Raw genomic sequence first — 17434 nt, forward strand, 5'->3', positions numbered from 1 at the left:
CTAAAAATGTCATAGAGGTTCAGCCAGCTCGTTGCAGTACTACTACTCCTATAACATTACATCGATGCAGTGCTACATCATCAATACTATAGCAGCCAGTACATTAGCATCATTATAGGAAAAGAAATTAAAACTAAGGACATGTTTGGCAATACAACTGCATGCTTTACATAAAAAATAAAGTGTCCCCTCTAGTTTCATCTTTCTATATGCATTTACAACTCCGTCATGAAACCATGTGATTGTCATATCTCTTCTCTTGCTATGGTCTTTTCTTTGCCTTGGAGAAATTAAACTATCTTATTTCTATAATTAATTTTCACATGCTTTTTATCTATTTGTATTATATTGCATACTTTAGGTGCTTCGCCTTTACATTTTCTAAATTTAGTACCCAATATCACCAAAATGTTAACATGTACCCCACCTTATTTGACTTGGAAATATTGAATTTATGATTCCAAATTCTAATTTGGTAAAAACCCTACATTATAAGGAATTGCTATTTGCTATATTTGGTACATGTTTTATACATAGTAATGCTATATTTTGCTTTTCATCCTCTCCTTCAAATATAGTTACACTTGCCTTGAAACATAAAAATATAGAGAGTGTGTAGAGCTCTCTTGTTCTTTTATATATTTTGTACTAACATTATAGAGAGAATTGTGTGGAGGAGCAATGGGGAGGGGTAAGATTGAGATCAAGAAGATAGAGAATGTCAATAGCCGGCAAGTCACCTTCTCCAAACGCCGGACTGGATTACTGAAAAAGGCTAAGGAGCTCTCCATTTTGTGTGATTCTGACGTCGGAGTTATCATCTTTTCCAGCACTGGGAAGCTCTATGAATTCTCTAGCTCTCGGTATGTTTCCTTTTTTCTCCTTGAAATTAAAAGGTTTTTATGATAAATTTATGTTATTGTTTTACAATATCATATAGTACTTGCTCTCCCTCAAAAAAGTTTAAGATTGGTCTAGTGTTTAACATGCAATTTACATGATTATGTAAATCTTGATCAACGGTTTACTGTTGATTTGTGTTTTGGTTTACTGTTTTATATACTCTAAAATGTATTCAACTATTCCATAAACAGAACTAAAAACTTTTAGGACTCTTATTGGGACTAAACTCTAAACTTCTTTAACCTTCTTAGATTTAACTATGCAGTAGAACTGGTTGATAATCAAATACGAGGTCTAACTATGCAGTAGAACTGGTTGATAATCAAATACGAGGTCACATGTTTAATCCGACTGGTCGGGAACAATTTGGATGAACATATTTAAAGGCTTGATTTAAAATTGTTTAGCTTTACTTAGACTAAACAAACGGCAAAATCGGTCGGTAGAAACAATATCTGACTTATGGGATTATTATGAAATGGACCCTAACTTGGTAAGGACATGATGAAAGGATAATACTGTTGGGTCAAGCAAGCCCACATTGCATTTTTCATCTAGCTGTAAATGGGCCCTTTGAAAGATAGGTGTGTACTACTGAGTATCACCTTTTTCAAGAAAGAATATTGCTAAAATGGTATGATAGGTCCAAATAATGAAATTTGTTAAATAAAGATAGTAATCTGTTATCTTATGTTAATACTGCAAAAAAAGAAGAAGATGAATCTATGGCTTTTAATACTTCCTAGACTGCAGCTTATTATTTATAGGCATGCTATATAAGCAGAAGTGCAGAACCTTTAAGCAAAAGAGCTACTGTACTTCTATTTACCTGACAATATGCACACATTCTTGTCATACAAACATTTTAAATTAAAGTTTGAGAGTATATTTCAATTTTGGTCATTTAAATCATTTTTAACCTCTAAATAAAGAGCATAGCAGATCAGGAGTATTCACTCTGCTATAAGCATACAAGATTATGGATCAATTTGATGTTGGTAATGAGATCGACTTAAAAGTAATTACAATTTATATTTTTTCCTGGTTGCAGCATGGAACAAATTATTGCAAGATACAACAACAAGAGCCCAGATTCTTCTGAACTTCCTTCGATTGAAAATGTTGCTGCTGTAAGTACACACTCGCTGATTTCAGGCTTTTAGCATTTTATACACATATCGTGATTCATACTTCTCTCAGTTCAAATATTGGGTGTTAGTACTTAAGTTTGACAGACACAAAGAGGACTGTTTTTTTTTCTTTATTTTTTGGATAAATACTGGTTTTCTTGATACTTATAATATGTTCTAGTTTGTTAAAAGACTCTATTACTAATCTATGATTAGCAGCTTGAGTATAATTATAAGCATGATTGGCAGCCTGAAGTAGATGCCTTGAAATTGGAGATTGCAAAGCTCCAAAAGGTGTACAGGTAAATTATGCATTACCACATCTATTTGCACGTCCTGTACTCTAATTATGTCTCTAATGTACGGACTCTGTTAATCCATATGTATGTATAAAACTGTAATTACACTTAAAGGAGGATGATGGGGAAAGAACTTGAAGGGTTAAACTACAAAGAGTTGCAGCACTTGGAGCATCAACTGAATGAAGGCATTTTATCCGTTAAAGACCGCAAGGTACATAATTTTTTCAAGTTAGCAACATTTCAATGTGCACAGACACAATTGACACACTTCATATGTTTATAATCTAGGATTACAATATGTACATTCTAGTTTATATTGTGTCATTTATATCAGGAGCAAGTACTACTGGAGCAGCTTGAAAAATCAAAATTTCAGGTAAAGTTAATCTGCAGAACTTGAATGGGAAGAACAAATGCCTAAATACCAACCAATAACCCATTCTATGTTGAATTTGAACTTACGGTAATTATTTTGATGACTTCAGGAACAAAAGGCCATACTTGAAAATGAAACTTTGCGTGAACAGGTAACTGAACTTGTAAGATATATACTCATTGTTTTTTTAATAATCACGGCAACATGTATATAAACACTTTGGGCTGGTGTATGAAGATTGAGGAGTATCGGTGCACCGCAACTCCATATCACCAGAGTTATCAAATTGAGAGAAGAAATTCTTTTGCAAGTTCAAGCATAGTAAATCAGCCGAGATCAACCAAAGAAAGAGATTCTGACACTTCCTTATGCTTAGGGTAAGTCGAAAAGTAGGCTAAACTCGATAGTTGTTTGTAGAGCATGAGTGTGAATATAACCACTGCATAATACTCTCGAATCAGCATGGGAAGGTTCTGAAACACATGGCATTGAGTCCTGTCCTGGATACCATTTGCTATAATTTCTAGATTATTATTGCATGTTATTGTAATTCAGTATACTTGTTTACGATAATACTGATGAGATCAATGCGCTTTGTAACAGATTGGGGTCAAGTGATGCTCATGAAAAGAGAAAAAGACCAAAGATAGAATGGGCGTCAAATGAATCAGGAAGTCATGTTGCTTCACCTAAAAATCTTTATAATAGTAGCTCCTACCAGTAGTGGCGTATAGTAAAGAGCCCCTTCACTACTTAAGTACTTGTGTATACTTCCATTCTCTATTTTTTGACACTAGTACTTTCTCTATGCGGTAACTGAAAACCTCTTATATTCTAGCATCCTATATTGCTGCTCGCTTACTACTCCTAAAGACTGATTATGTATTGCTGGTATGCTTCTTTATGTATAAGATAAAATGTTGGGAGATCCTTTTTTTAGTTTCAACAATAGGAGAATCGCCGTGTAATTAGCATCACTTTTCTTTGTTTCGAAAATTCAACATCGTTTTCTTTGTTTTAGAAATATGTACTAATGTGAAATGGATAAGTTTCTGGGACTTAAATTGAGAGTTGGGCCTTAGAAAAAACGACCAATTCCAAAGCCCACCTAAATATATTTACTTTGGGCTCCAAAAGAATAAATTTTAAAAATTACGAGGGAGAAGGACACTGTTTGGTTTGCTCGAGGGCCCATAAAAGATGTACCCCGGGTTATTGGAGATTTGGAGTTTGACAAAACTAGAAGTCTAGAATATAAGCAAGTGATATAAGCAAGTGAGAGAAGAAAGAAATTATAATGTAAGGATTCTTTATAAAACGAACAAAAAAATTGAATGATTTTAACAAATGACCAAGTAAAAGAGAACAAAACTACTACTTACTCCGTCTCAAAATGATCTTTCCGTTTTAATTTTTCGTACTATTCATGATAAGCGATTGACTACTAATTTACGTTCAATCTATAAGATCAAACATAGTCATGAGTGATTTCGTTGGATTTGTATTTATGAGTATTTTAATATAATGAAATTTTTATATTTAATACTAATACGAAATTAAAGATATTAACGATAAAAAATGTGTATTAGCAAATATGTTTAACACAAATAAGAAACATTTTTATAAAGAGAGGGAGTACTATAATTTCGTAATTCTAAAACGAAATCAGTGACAAACATAAAAATTAGAAACTATTACAGAATTAGTTCGTAGGTTCACATTCTTTTTTTTTGACGTTAGTAGGCTCAAATTCAATGGCGACACATTAACACGAATGGAAATGGTAATATACTCAATATCCACTACAAATTCTTTCTACTGTTAAGATATTGAATTTTTTTCTAGCTGTAAGTCATAAGCACAAATGAGTTATGTGTACATTTGCACTACTGTGTATGTGCAGTCAAAAACGACTGTTTACGATTTAGAAGGCCTGCGGTCTCTAATCCGAGTCGGGTAGTTCGCGAGCTCGTCTATCTCAAACTCATTTAAATAAATTTGACTCGATTCGTTAGTTGGGATAGCGATTTCAGATCGATAATAAAACAAGTCAGCTCAGGTCATTCTTGATGAAACTCGACTCCCAACTTGCATGAACTGTTCGGCTGTAATTTTTTTCCTATAACGAGAAGCTTTTGTAATCAAGAATGTTTAAAGTACCTTGTGCCGCTTGGAATTTGGGAAAGACGCCATTTAAATATTCAATTTGTGGTCATAATTAGCTTGAAGCCAAGTATCAGGCCATAATGATGGTGACTCGGATGTTGGTATTTGTTTTCACCCACCATAGGCCAGAAGTAAAATTTGAGTTGAAATATAAGTTTAAACGTTATTTGGTTGACCTGTGAATGCCAGGAAAAATGAGCTTTGAGGAAAATATTATAAAATTGGCTGGCCATTTTTGTGATAGGAACCGGAATTTAGGATTAAATGAATAAAATGAGTGTACTTGGTTTCAAAAAAGACTTAATTGGTATGAGTTAACTTTTTTTTTTGCGCAAAAATCACTAAAAGAAAAATACATAAAAGCCACCAAATAAAAGTAATCAATATCAAATTCCACCAATTTCGGTCGATTTTATGGTCAATTAAAATTTTGTTTGACTGAAGAATAAAAACGACCAAAATCGGTGGAATTTAAAGTTGGTCGTTTTTATTTGGTGGCTTTTAATATCGATCGATTTTAAACCATAAATAACAGTTTCATCTGCCTCCTCAAACCCTAAAAAAAGCTCTCTCAGCCTCTTTTTTTTCTAGCCGCCGTTCGGGGCTTCCATCGGTTTTCACCGGTGGAAAGCCCCAAATCATCTATTTTCCTTGCTTTGTTCGTATTTTTCAATAATACTCCTCCCCGGTTAAGGATTTTTATCGTTCAAAGTTGTATTTTTGTTTGATAAAATCTTTATTGGGTGAGATTTATTCCCAATTTATTGGGATTTTGTTTATTATCTCATTGTGAGAGCTTGGTGTGTTTTTTGGTGTGTTTTGTTGTGATTCGATGTCCAGGACGTTAGATCTGCCGGATTTTCAGAGGTTTGATTCAGTGATAAAGATTTATATGAGATTGCAATTACGGTCGATAACTCAAACTGGTTTTGGTGAAGGCGATACATGTGTATATATCAATTTCAACAAATCGTTTGATTGTGTCTTCAAAAAGACTAAATTAATCAGCGATATGATCTGTTTTATGTTTGTTCGACTCGATTGTTCTTGTAGATGCCGTATGACTTTTCATTATTGAATTAATTCTGATTTTTTTCAAAATAAAAATAAAAATATCGATCGATTTTAATCAGTCGAATTTAATAATAAAAGTGACCGAATTTCGAGAATGGTCGATTTTAGGTACTTTAAACTAGGTGGGAAATTTCCCGCATAACATCTCCATATTTTGAAACTCTAAAAAGAACCAAATCTTGTCGCTTTTGTTTATATATTATATTTAAAATATTTAAATAAAAATAAAAAAAATGTTTAACCTTTATTTAAAATTGTCAAAAAAATACCAAATAATGATAATATCATAAATTAAATGTTACAATTTATTTCATGCAAAAAACAGTATTCAAACCCATAAAATGATAAGAAAATGTTGAATTTATAAATATCTCAGAGAATATTCAATATTAATTATTTTTCATTAATATATAGTTAATGATCTTAGTTTTTGATTAAAGCTATTCTGACTACAAATTTGATATACAACACGTATATAGTTTATTTCAGATTTTTTTAGATTTTATCATTGTTTATTTCAGAAATTTTTAAACACCTCTAGAATATGAAAATATGATTTTTTTTTTGCAATTTAAATAAAGGTAACTATGTTTGAATTATCAGTCGCTATTAATTTTGAACCTTAAATTTTTATAACATATCCTTTACAAATTATTAGATTATCCGAATCGTCAGAAATTTTGGAATTTTCTCGTAATTTCATTTCGTACATATTAAATTATTTTAAATGAAATATTAAATTTCTTTTGAAAGGGACCTGATTTATTATCGAGGACCCCAAAAGGTAGGGATCGACCTTGGATATGAAATATAAACATACTCCCTTCGTTTTTTTAATCGTCAATTGATTTTTTTTTTTCACACATTTTCAAGTGATTTGACCGTATAGTTAAAATAATATTTTCAAAATTTTCTTTTTTTTGAATAAAAAAATACAACTTAAACTTTAATTTACAAAAAAACTGGAAATGATAATGATAATTTATAGTATGTGGTCAATGTATCTTGAGATGTGTAATCAAACCGAATGAGTATTATTTAATAATTTTATTGATACTACTTGGTAACCGATGAGAAGTACGAGCTTGAAATTAAAAAATATTATCAAGTTATTATTTACATAAAATTAAATCTCATAATCCATATGAAATACATATCAAAACATAATAAATAAATATTGTTAAATTATGTAGTTAATAAATTAAAGTTAAGTGTAATTATGAAATTTCACTATAAATTATGTAGTTAATAAATTAAATTTAAGTGTAATAAATTTGATACTATTAAAAAAAGTTTTTTAACTATAAATTAGTAGAAAAAACTTATTTTTTATAAAGGTAGACGACTTTCCTTTTGTCAAACTACATAATCACACCTTAATCTATATTTTCGGAACGTAACAAAAAAGGAAAACAGTACCTTAATTTATATTTCTGGGACAGAGTCAAAACAGAAAATAGTAAACCATATTTCAAACATAAGCATTCAGAAGTATATTAAACTTAACGCCTTAATCTTCATCTTCTTCGCGTCCATCTCCGCCACTAGTTTTTTTAAAACTGCCTTATGTTTCCTTCGCTTAAACCTACCAGGTCGACCACCACCAAAGGAATTCGTAAATGAGAAGTCAATATGTTTATGGTAATACAGTTTCACCATGAACGAGAGAACATTCATCACTTGGCTTCCAAAACTGTAGTATCCACATAAATTAAGTGTTAAAAACATGCATATGAGTCATTTCTTGCTTAGAATTATTATGTAATTTCTTATATTCATGTACAGTCTGATAACATGAAAAAAATAATGAAGGATACTAATGAAAAATACTAATGTAGGATTCAAAATTTTATACTAGGCAACATGTAAAAGTGATAGTTCGAGAGTATCAAAATTTTACGTCTTAGGAACGAGACAACTCGTACAAAATTAGTATATTTTTAATAAGCAGTATAAGCTAATGAGCATGATGTAAAGAAACACCAAAATATTTCAGAATAAAGCCAACATAGATAGATTAAACTAAAGAGATACTTTCGGGTTATACAAAAAAAACCAAGAAATACACACAAAGTCATGCACTCGACTTCACATAACAAATCAGCAAAACCGTTATTTTCTACGGGCCTGGGACAGAAATATAGAAATATTTGTAGTTACTCTTTAGTTTTTAATTCCGTGATTGATTTAATTTGATAGATCATTTTTGTGCAAAAAAATTATAATTCAGACCATTTTCGTGCAATTACATCTTTAATTTTAAAAAGCCCTAACGTCCGTTAAAAATAACTAACGAAATGTAATCGAGTGACAAAAAAATTATATATGAGTCATACGAATGCCTATTATTACACTACAAGAAAAACGACCATTTTCTACCAGCGTTTTGGTAGGAAATGGGCTATTTCTGGTAGGAAAAGGGGCAATTCCTACCAAAAGGCTTGGTGGGATTTGCTCCAGTCGGAATTGCTTTGTGGTAGTAATTGGTGCTTGTATCTCAAATGGTCCCCCACATGGACGGCCACGTCACCTGCCATGTCAGCTGCCACGTCATACAAATTGGGGTCAGATTGATGAGTTGGCATGTGAGACCCATCCACGTGTCCTGCCACGTGGCAATTGACACAGAAAAGACCTTTTTCCTACCAAAATTGGTAGGTTTTGAGTGAGTATTTCCTACCATAACTGGTAGGTTTTGACTGATGAATGGTAGGCTTTATGTCAGAAGACATGAATATCAGCATTTCCTACCAACCATTTCCTACCATTGTTTAGCTTGAATGTGGTAGGAAAGACCTTGAACGTGGTAGGAAATGGCTTGAATGTGGTGGGAAATGTTGGACAGTTTTTTTATAAAAAAATTTATTTCATTGATAACAATGTAGAACAAGTTGTACATAAATTAATATCTAAATCATAAACATACAACAATAACCAAAATTGAAAAATTCATCATAAATCACAATCCGGACATATCACCATTATAACATTAAAAAAAATTACATATCAGTGATAATTGCATATTAGAAATAATAACTCTTTACAACAATTAATAGATGTTTCAAAAGTTAAGACTAATCATCTTCAAGTTCTCGTCATTGTTGAATCATTTGCCTTCATTCTTTGTAATTTCTTCATTATCGTTATTGAATAATTTGTCTACATTATTTGTGAGTTTTCCATTTTCGTCTTTGTTTGTTTCATTTCCTTGGTCTCGAGTGAATAAAATCTACATAAGAAGAGATTATAAATGTTAGTAGTCATTAACGTACATGAACAATTAATGCATGTAGTAAAAACAAAGAAGTAATTATATAAACGAATCAAGATAAAAAAATATTTTAAAAATATTGAAATGCATACATATATATGAGATGGTTTAAATGAAGAAGATGAAGATATTTACCAAAATATAATAAGAGGATGGAGAAATTATGAAATGAAATTTTGGTGGAGTAGATGAAATTGAAAGTGAAAAGAGGAAGATAGTGGTTTATAGGTTCAAGTCACCTATTTACTACCAATATTGGTAGGTTATGGGTTTAGGCGGAATTTTCAAATTTTTGAGTTTAATTTTGGCTCCGTATATGAAATTTTCATTTTTGATTTTGGCTCCACATTTGATTTTTTTTGTGAAATTAAGGTTCATTTCCTTCCAATACTGGTAGGTTTTGAATTTGATGAAAATTTTGAATTTTTGGTTTTGACTCCATATTTAAAACTTTTAGTTTTGGCTCCATATTTGAATTTTCGTGAAACTAAAGTTCATTTTCTACCAATATTGGTAGGTTTTGAGTTGGACTTTGTTTTGGAATTTTTGGATTTCGCTCCAATTTTAAAAATTTTGAATTTACTTTCATGTTTAAAATTTTCGTGAAACTACAACCAATATAGGTAGGTAATGGGGTTTAACGATTTTTTTTAATTTTTAGTGTGAATGCAATTATTAAAAAGTAAATTAAATATTTAAAAAATTTTAAATATCAATATAGGACTAAATACTAGTAAATCAAATATATATTTTTTTCTAAAATTTTTATCATATCCCTAAAATATACAGTGAAACAAACAAATATAGCTTAGTTAAAAATTGGATAATATTTATTAAAAATCGAATATTATACGAAATTGTTAAAATAACAATTTAATTACTATTTTCAGGTGATGCCTTTTCCTACCAATTTTAGGTCTATTTCATACCCAACTTGGTAGGAAATACCCAACTAGGAAAATGACAAACAACTTTTTTGGGCAAAACCTACCAATTACGGTAGGAATTAAAAATTTGTTTTATGGATCTATTATTAAAATATAATAGCTTAATAATTAAAAATTCAATATTTGGACTACATGTATAAAATTCATGTATCTAATCATCCTAAGGTTGGATTATTAAAAAAAATAAAAAAATCCAAGTGTGTAATCGTAAACATCCCCGACACTTTGAGTTGAAAACCTAACTCAATCTTCGAACAATCTCGACGTTCTGTTTTCTAAATGATTTTCTTAGTCATAATTGTTTTCTTACCCAATTTTTTTCCTAATTTTATTTCACTATAAATTGACATTTCACTTGAAAAGTTTTAATTTATCGAATCATTTTCATATTTAATATTTTTTTCGTAATAATTATAATTATCCAAAAAACAAATGGAAACACGGGACTATAATTATAATCAACTAACTTTTAGAGTTCTGTTATTCCTAGTGGACTAACAATGAGATTTACAGAAGGGGGGGTTGAATGTAAATCTCAAAACTTTTTCAAGTTTTGAGCAGTTTATGAAAGTTGTGTGTTCAAGAAGAACAAGTGTGTGAATTGCTTTAAGCTAATGCAGACAGATATATATTCAAGCACAAATGTAAAGAACACAACAGACCTTAAAAACTTTTCTGGTGGATTTGTTGTTCCACCAGAGATGGTATATTAGAAAATCTGTGATTAAACAATGTTGATCACAGCTGCATCCTAGTACAAACTAGATGAATTTTCTCTCAATGTTTTTCTAAACAGCTCTGGAAAATCTCACATCTAATTACTAGCTTCTACTTGGTTTATATATTACCAAGTGTACAAGTGAAAAACAATATATAAATACAGTAATAAAATAAGTTCTTCACTTGCTTCTTTTCCTGTTCACTCCAGTACTTTGTTGACTATTGCATCTTTGTACTGAAGAAGAACGGCTGCTTTTTCTGTTGTTCCTGAAATTCGGCTACCACATCTCAGTTGTCTCTATCAACCCATGTGCCTCTGTCTGTAGGTACAACTACCTCTTATCAACGGCTAATCATCAGAACATCAGTTGAAACTTTCATCCGTTGATGCACTCATCCGTTGAAGGATGTTATCCGTTGATGACTTTATCCGTTGAAGCTTTAGAGACATCCGTTGAAGCTTAGCTTCTTATCCGTTGAAGGTCTTTAAGTCATCCGTTGATACCACTTCACTTATACAAAATTACAAGGCATGAAGTATTTACAATTGGCCTTCCTATCTGCATATCATCTAGTAGTCAACATGACTCATAGTTTCTCTCAACTTTCAAGAATTACATTTTAAATACAGAGACTGAAATATGCTACAACACTAGACTTATTTCTAAGTAAAGCTACACCATCAACGGATAGCCAAAGTGGTCTTATCCGTTGAGGCTACAGACACTAAATTTCTACTTAAGTATTTTTGTTAAACATATCATCAAACTAATGCACATACATTCCTAACAATCTCCCCCTATTTATGTCTATAAGAATTGTAGGCATAAATTCAGGGTTAACTTGATGATAACAAAACACTTAACAGATATATGAATTGAAACTAAGTAGAAATTTAAAAATGCTGCAAAAGTGTATGTACTAGGAGGTAATTGAAGATTTACAGTGTTTCCAAGGACACTCCTTTAGTCTGAGCAGATCATCTTTTTCTTCTTTGTTCCCTGGTTTTCTTTCCTAGCCTTTTGTCATTTTCCTCAATTTGGAGTTGGAGTTGTCTGAAGAATTCAGCTTCATCTTCAACACTGACATCCAACTTAGATTGCATTTCTTTGAGAGTTTCATTGCTGGCAATCTTGAGTTGGTCTTCAAGTCTGAAAAATCTTCTGACTCCTTTATCATCTCTAAATTCCATCAACCAATGAGGTGATTTGTGAATTGTAATTCCCCTTTCTTGAATGAGTAAAGTCCTGGGTAAAGCATTGGGCTCCCTCCAAGTTTTCCTTATATTGGCTATCTTGTTGAGAATTTCAGTCTTGGCAGTTCTGGTAAAGCCAGAATCCTTTTGTATGGCTGAAAAGACTCTAATCAAGGTAGAGTAGCCTTCATCCAGAATCCTGTGGAGAGGCCATGTTCTTTCCCCAGCTCCTTTATATCTGAACACTAATCTCTCTGGTAGCTGTCTATAGGCAGCTATTCCCCTTACATCCTCCAGCTCATCCAGATAGAGTTCAATGTCTGAAATTTCTTTTATGTCACAGATGTGAACATAATCATCTTTAGAAATGGGTGACTTAGGCTTAGGTTTTTGTTTTTGAGTGAATTTCTTAGAGGTTATGGGAGGTGTAGATTTTGGTTTTCTTTTCTGTTTCTTTGATGGTGGAAGAGTGGTTAGAAAGGTAGGCAATTTGATAGTGTCCCAATCAATAGGTTCCTCTTTTGGAATGATTGGTTCACCATGGATGTTTATTGTGGGATCAGCAACAAGGGGTTCAGGTATGGAAGATAGTGGTTTAGATATAGATTTGGTTACTTCAGTGTTATCTCCACTCCTTCTATGTGCCTTGGCCTTTCTTCTGTTTCCCTTCTGCCATTCCTCTCTTTCTTCCACACTCTCACCAAATATACTCCCTAAAACCTCATCTAGGTTTGTAGTCTTGTCTTCACCCCTGACTTCAATCCCTTTTTCTTTTTCAACTAGACTTGACTTTAGCTGTTGTTCAAGCTTTGCTTGTGCTCTTTTGTCAGCCTTTAATTGCTTGGCTTCTTCCTTCTTGGCTATTGAGAATTTGGGATGTCCTTGCATCACACATATGCTCTTTCCCTCTCTAATGATAATAGCTCTATTTCTCCTTACAGCCTCATCCATGGACTTTTTGAGATAGGCAATACCCCTGCCTAAAATCTTGTTCTCATCATCTTTTGGAGGAGGAAAGTCCACTTCTTTTAAAGGATTCTTTGTTGAGTCCTTATTGGATCTTTCATTGGGCTTGAGGATTATAGCTTGTAGTTCTTTGGAAGAAGCTTCTCCATCCTTATGACTCCCTACTGGCATGAGCTCCATGTTGATTGGTTCAATTTTTGTGCTGTATTTCACAGATGTTGATTTGTCTTGTGTAGAACCAAACAACAGTTGCAACCTTTCATCAATTCTCCTCCTTTGCTCTTTCACTTGAATTTCAGCTACTGCTAGCTGAATCAAATCAATTCCATCAGGCTTGTCCTTGATTTGAATGATTTGAGAAGTAGTGATGGCAGGAACTAGCACTTTAGATATGTTGACTTTTGTAGATGGCTCTCCTTCCCCTTCCCTTTTACTCTCCCCCTTTTTGTTATCATCAAGGAGAGGGGTCAAGCCTTGTGCTTTTGCCAGCTGCATTAGGAGACTGGTTTGAGATTATTGATTGTGAAGAATGGTGGCCACAGAATTTTCAATAACTTGAACTCTGTCTTCTAACTTGGCCAACCTTTTTTCAGTAACAGATTCTTTCTTCAATCTCAAAACCAAGTCCTGCAATGTACCATAGGGCATGACTGAATCCAATTTTTCTGAAGTATAGGTTTTCAAGTCAGCAATATCCTTCCTGAGATCATCCATACTCAGATTCTGCTTCACTTGCTGCAGCTTCATGAGATGCAGTGAGTCCAAGTGAGCTTGAAGGATAGCCTTGATACTTGCATGTGAAGTATTCTGAATGGCCTGTTGAATAGTGTTGATTTGTTTGACTAAAGAGACATTGAATTCCACTGATCTGTACTCCTTAGTCAAGGCCCATTCAGGTAGATTTGGAATTGAACTAGGGCCTTCATCTCCCCCTAAGTTCATGCTTCCATCAAAAGAAATAGAGTCATCATCATCAGAATTTGCTCCAAATTCCTCAGATGGCTCACCAGCTGTAGAAGGCATTTTGTTAATGGCAGCTTTATCCCTTTGAAGAGATTCTGTTGTGTGCACTAGATGTAGTGACCTTTCTGCTTTCTCATTGCCCTGAGCAGCCAACAGTTGATAGGCTGTCACAGGATGAGTAAAAGTGTCAGCATCCAAGGAAATGTTATCAATTACAGCTTTGTAATGTTGCTGAAATTGTCTTTCCTTTTCAGCATCATCCACAATCATTGACTCATTAGCAATGGCTGGTTCCACCCTTGTATCTACTGTACCTGCTTTTCTCTCTTTTTCTCTATGTTCTTGCATCAGGGGCTCCCCCTGGCTCACACAACTCACTCCCTCACCTTCACCTACTAAGGTGGTACTCCACTCACTTACTTTTGCCATGCTGGAAGAAATTGCATGCATTTTTGAGCTCTCAATCTCTCCTTTTGCCTGGGAGCAACCCAGCCTCTCACTCAAATTGTCACTCCCTTCCCTCAATCCTAAGAGTGATTGCACAGTATTCATGTCTTCTACACTTGGGATTAATTCAGTTATTTGTGTAGAGACTGTCAACGGATGTGGAATATCCGTTGAAGGTGAAACTGATGTTATCAACGGATAACTGCTGTTAAGCTTATCCGTTGAAGAACAACCACTTGTCAACGGATGAGTGATATCCGTTGAAGAAGGAAAAGAAGTTGAAATTGAAAGTGATATAACTGTTGAATCTGTGTAGATTGATTTGAGATGTGGTGACACAGATCCTTCAATTATATCTGAAAGAATTTGCGGGTGATCCAACAAATCATCTAATAGATGATGATCACCTGTATTTGAGTGGGGCTTCTCCCTGAGTTGTAAAGAGGGAGAATCAGGAATTGATGGGAATAACATATCCACATCCAGAGATGGTGATGAAGTGTTTGGTGATTGATGTGTGATTATTGTGAGAGAATGGGGCTGTGACTCCACATTTATTGGAGTCACATCAAACTGAGTTTGAGAAGGCATAGATACAAATGGATGTATCTGTGCAGTGTGTGCACCCTGTGTAGAAGATTGGGTTCTGGCCTTCTTTCTTCTAATAAAGGCTTTTGTTGGTGAGTGTTTGGCTTTAGTGTCCCTCCCTCGTTTGTTCTGTGTTCCTGGTTGGGAACTATTTTCAATAGTAACATCCTTTTGGGAGGATGCTACTAGGGATGTGCTAGATACCTTTTCAACCACCACAGCTTTTTGAGAAACTGTGGCTTGGCTAGCTTGGGAAGCACTCAACTTTCCTTCCTTATCCTGGGGGTTTCTTTGATGTTCACCCCTCCCCTCACCACTCACACCCTGTTCACTCACCTCAGGGTTAATAGTTGGTGTTACAACTGTTGTCTTTTGAGAAACAACAGAGGTGGATTTCTTTGTCTTGGATTTTGAAAGTTTAGTTTTGGTGACCTTGGTAGAAATCTGTTGGGGCATCACAAATTTCATGGCCACCCTTGAAGATAAAGAAATAGAGGGGTTGGAAGAAGTAGGAGTTGTAGAAGCAATTACCTCACCTACCTGAGGTGCATTCATGATTGGTAAATATACCAATGGCACACTGCTGTTAAGATCCATTCTCTTCAAGTCTGCAAGAACTCTTTTCTCTTGTGCCCAGCACTTGAGTTTATTATTCTCATTGATTATGACTAAACCTTCAGCAACATGGTTAGCCAATAACATAAAGAATCTAGCATAATAGATGTTATTAGGTCTATTAGCTTTGTTACCTAATCTAGTACCTAATTCTAGCATCATATAGTTGCTAAAGTTAAAATACCTATCAGAAACAAGCATATAGAACATATTAACCAGAGATGAAGTTATGGCATCAAAATTACTAATTTTCCCAGAGAAAACCTTTATAAAGGCATCCCCAAGGAAACTCCACTCTTTCCTAAGGCCTTTTCTTCTAATACTCCCTAAATTAGCAGAGTTAAGAGAATAACCTATGGAATCTAACATGCTGGATACATCACTATCAGTGTGTGGTGTCATGGCATTGTTTTCAGGCAATTTAAAACATGCTTGTAAATCATCACAGTTAATACAGTGAGTTTTACCTTTGAGAGTGAAGGAGATAGTCATATCCATGGAGTTGAACTCAGCAGTTGTCCAAATCTCCTCAACTACTTCACAGAAAATTGTTGGGGCTTCCAGCATTGCATAGCTAAGTTTGCAGTTTTTGATGAAGTCCATCATTTTGTGATAGTCTGAGTGGGCTTCATTCTTCTCTACCAAAGCTATGAAATTGTTCTTTTCATAGATGAACCCGGATTGAGACATAATCTTCACGACTGGTGCCATTTTTGTGAGTAGAAATTGCAGAGAATAACTTGAAGTTTTGCAGAGAGAAAATGGTAAATGCTTGAAATTTTAAGAAAGCGTAAAGTAAAAATGAACAATCAGAAGGACTTATATGCTTTCTCAAATTAAGAAATATAAAATAAAGATTTATCAATAAATATGCGTTAGTGAATTTCAGCCGTTTTTAAAAAAAAACTGTAAGTATTCTAAAAACTACCTTTAAAACCAATACATACAAATGTATGTATGAGTATCAACGGTTAAGAGAATAGAATCAACGGCTGTTAAACACCTGAATCGATTGATGTGACATTTCAACGGATAAGGCAAATTGTCATCCGTTGAAAGGTACTTCAGTTTTATCCGTTGACGGATAAAAAATTCCAGAAATGTATTTGTCTTTCAACGGATAATGATTATCCGTTGATAGAGCAATTTTGACTTTCAACGGATAGGGAACATCCGTTGATGGAATAAACTATGTTAAAAGTCAAATTTGTTCTTAGCAACTAATATATTTCAGGCTTCAAATCAAATTGCAATAAAGACATGAATTTTAAGAGTAATTAAGCATACCTAGCTCACTTACCAATCTTGTGAATGTTGATTCATCAAGTGGCTTGGTAAATATGTCAGCAATTTGTTGTTCACTTGGAACAAAGTGTAGTTCCACTGTACCATTCATGACATGCTCCCTAATGAAGTGGTACTTGATATCAATGTGCTTGGTCCTTGAGTGCTGCACAGGATTCTCTGTTATGGCTATGGCACTTGTGTTGTCACAAAAGATAGGAATTCTATCAACATGAAGTCCATAGTCAAGGAGTTGGTTCCTCATCCATAACACTTGAGAACAGCAACTTCCAGCAGCAATGTATTCAGCCTCAGCTGTAGAAGTAGAGACTGAATTTTGCTTTTTTTGCTAAACCATGATACAAGCTTGTTTCCCAGGAATTGGCAGGAGCCTGTTGTACTTTTCCTATCTATTTTGCAACCTGCATAGTCTGCATCTGAATAACCAATTAGATCAAAGCCAGATTCTCTAGGATACCAAATACCT

The 17434-nt window shown here is 33.6% G+C and overlaps 1 protein-coding gene across 3 annotated transcripts; it reads left to right on the forward strand.

Annotated features, from left to right (window-relative positions):
* The first annotated feature begins 340 nt into the window (after window positions 1–340).
* LOC141693974 (MADS-box transcription factor 23) lies at window positions 341–3639 on the forward strand. Of its 3 annotated transcripts, none has more exons than XM_074499176.1 (8): window positions 341–863; window positions 1955–2033; window positions 2250–2335; window positions 2447–2546; window positions 2670–2711; window positions 2821–2862; window positions 2949–3088; window positions 3315–3639. In XM_074499176.1, exons 1-8 carry the CDS (start codon window positions 682–684, stop codon window positions 3433–3435), a joined length of 792 nt encoding a protein of 263 aa, XP_074355277.1. In that variant the 5' UTR covers window positions 341–681; the 3' UTR covers window positions 3436–3639. The 3 variants fall into 3 exon arrangements, with proteins under 3 accessions (XP_074355277.1, XP_074355278.1, XP_074355279.1); XM_074499177.1 differs by having other exon boundaries at window positions 343–863; window positions 2253–2335; XM_074499178.1 differs by having other exon boundaries at window positions 356–863; window positions 2283–2335.
* Window positions 3640–17434: the final 13795 nt, after the last annotated feature.

The sequence above is a fragment of the Apium graveolens genome, chromosome 10, assembly GCF_009905375.1.
Source record: "Apium graveolens cultivar Ventura chromosome 10, ASM990537v1, whole genome shotgun sequence".
Taxonomy (NCBI): Eukaryota; Viridiplantae; Streptophyta; class Magnoliopsida; order Apiales; family Apiaceae; genus Apium; species Apium graveolens.